General features: G+C 38.8%; 1 protein-coding gene across 1 annotated transcript in view; it reads right to left on the reverse strand.

The window, feature by feature from the left end:
- The window catches only part of lrrc58b (leucine rich repeat containing 58b), an 8,697-nt gene extending 7,230 nt beyond the window's left edge, over positions 1 to 1,467 (reverse strand). The window contains exon 1 of the mRNA XM_007540649.2: positions 797 to 1,467. Coding sequence (XP_007540711.1) covers positions 797 to 1,278 — 482 coding nt within the window. The 5' untranslated portion in view covers positions 1,279 to 1,467. The remainder of the gene's footprint in view (positions 1 to 796) is intronic.
- Positions 1,468 to 1,702: the final 235 nt, after the last annotated feature.

The raw sequence follows: 1,702 nt of genomic DNA on the forward strand, positions 1-1,702 counted from the left end.
AAAAACAGCTTCTTTTGTGTTATAGTCCTTTATATTTATTTACCTAAACACCAGATGTTATTGTTGGAGAAAAAAAAGCACATACAATCCCTTTCTTTGGAGAAAAGCATTCAAATATGTTGGCGTTTTGCTAGTTTCAAAGCAGCATTGGGTTTCAGAACTGCTGAGAAAAGAAAATAAGGGCATAGTTTAAGAGGTGAGAAGACTTGCAGAAGTCCATAACTTCAGTGCAAAAGTAAAAAAAAACAAAAGAAAAAAAACATAATGTGCCATACTGCCTAAGAAATATAAAAACTTGACATTAATTGTAAAAATGTGTTCTGTATAATTATTTTTTTGTGCAAAGCTGATCTTACTTCCAAACATTTGCCCCATTATGTGTGTGTATACAGAATTCAAATACTTTGCTGATTAATTTATATATTCCAGATATATGACTTTAACAACTTTTTAAAGCAAGATTGACCAAAAACCACATGAAATTCATTTGAACATTTTGCATATAAAACGGAATTTCTTGCTAGCAGGTCAATCAGCGCAATAGGCCTTTAGAATAATGGTCACCATAGCAACAGTAGTTCTGTAGTTCTGTTACAAATTAATCTGACTTAAACTGATTACACAATCTCTGCATTTTGGGAAGAAACCAGAGTTTGAACAGCTCAAATACAGGCTGCAGTACACCGATACTGCCATATGATCGATTGCATTTACAAAAAAAAAAAAAAAAGCTTACATAAACGAGTACTTTGTAAAGCAAACAAAAATGTTACAGCTAGCTGACTGATTTACCTACCTGGTTAAATATTCTATTTCTGCAGGAATACTTTTCAGCCTGTTTCCGCCGATAGAAAGCGACTGCAGGCGCAACAGTTTGGTACACTGGAGCGGGATCTCCTGGAAGCGGTTCCCACTAAAGTTCAACACTTCCAGCTGCAGAGAGCCGAACTCCTTGGGCAGAGAGAACTCGTCCAGGCGGTTGTTCTTGGCTAAGAGGGTTTTTAGCTTGGTGAGTCTGGTGATGCCCTCACAGATGGCCGTCAGCCCGTTGTTGCTAATGTCCAAAAACTCCAGGTTGTAGAATAGGCTGACCGACGAAGGCAGCCAGGATAGTCGGTTGTAGTTTAGGAAGAGCTGCCTGGTGTCCCTCTGTCTATCCTCGCTGACATTGTTAACGTTGAAAGTATTTAAACTGAGACGTGAAAAGTCAAGCACACAGTCTCTGGTTGCTGCCGCTGCTGCTGCTGCTGCTGCTGCTGCTCCTTCTTGACTCTCCATTTTGGTTATTTTTCTTATTTTCCTAAACTCTTCCCTCAAAATTGGAGTTAGCTCCTAAAGTTTTGTACTTTAAAAAACGAAAAAGGCATTCCTGACTAAACATGGGCTACTCTTAACACAACTAGCTTCTGTAGCCAACATTTAACTACTTTCAATGCAACCCTGCTACAATACTGCCTTTCATTCACTGAGGTTTTACTTCCACGTTTTACGATTGGTTGATTACTGACATAAACCCCACCCACTGAAACGCTGGTTGGTTACTGTTCTTGGCTGTCACATTGTAAAAGTAATGGAGTAGTTTTATAAGTTTTCCAGATTTACTGCTCAATTTTGATAAATCACAGCTACGCAAAATCACGCCAGGGTGTGTTACAACGGTGAAGAGGTTTTTAGGTGTTGTAACAGTGGAACAATGCTGGTT

The sequence above is a fragment of the Poecilia formosa genome, unplaced genomic scaffold (genome assembly GCF_000485575.1).
Source record: "Poecilia formosa unplaced genomic scaffold, Poecilia_formosa-5.1.2 Scaffold550, whole genome shotgun sequence".
NCBI classification, from domain to species: domain Eukaryota; kingdom Metazoa; phylum Chordata; class Actinopteri; order Cyprinodontiformes; family Poeciliidae; genus Poecilia; species Poecilia formosa.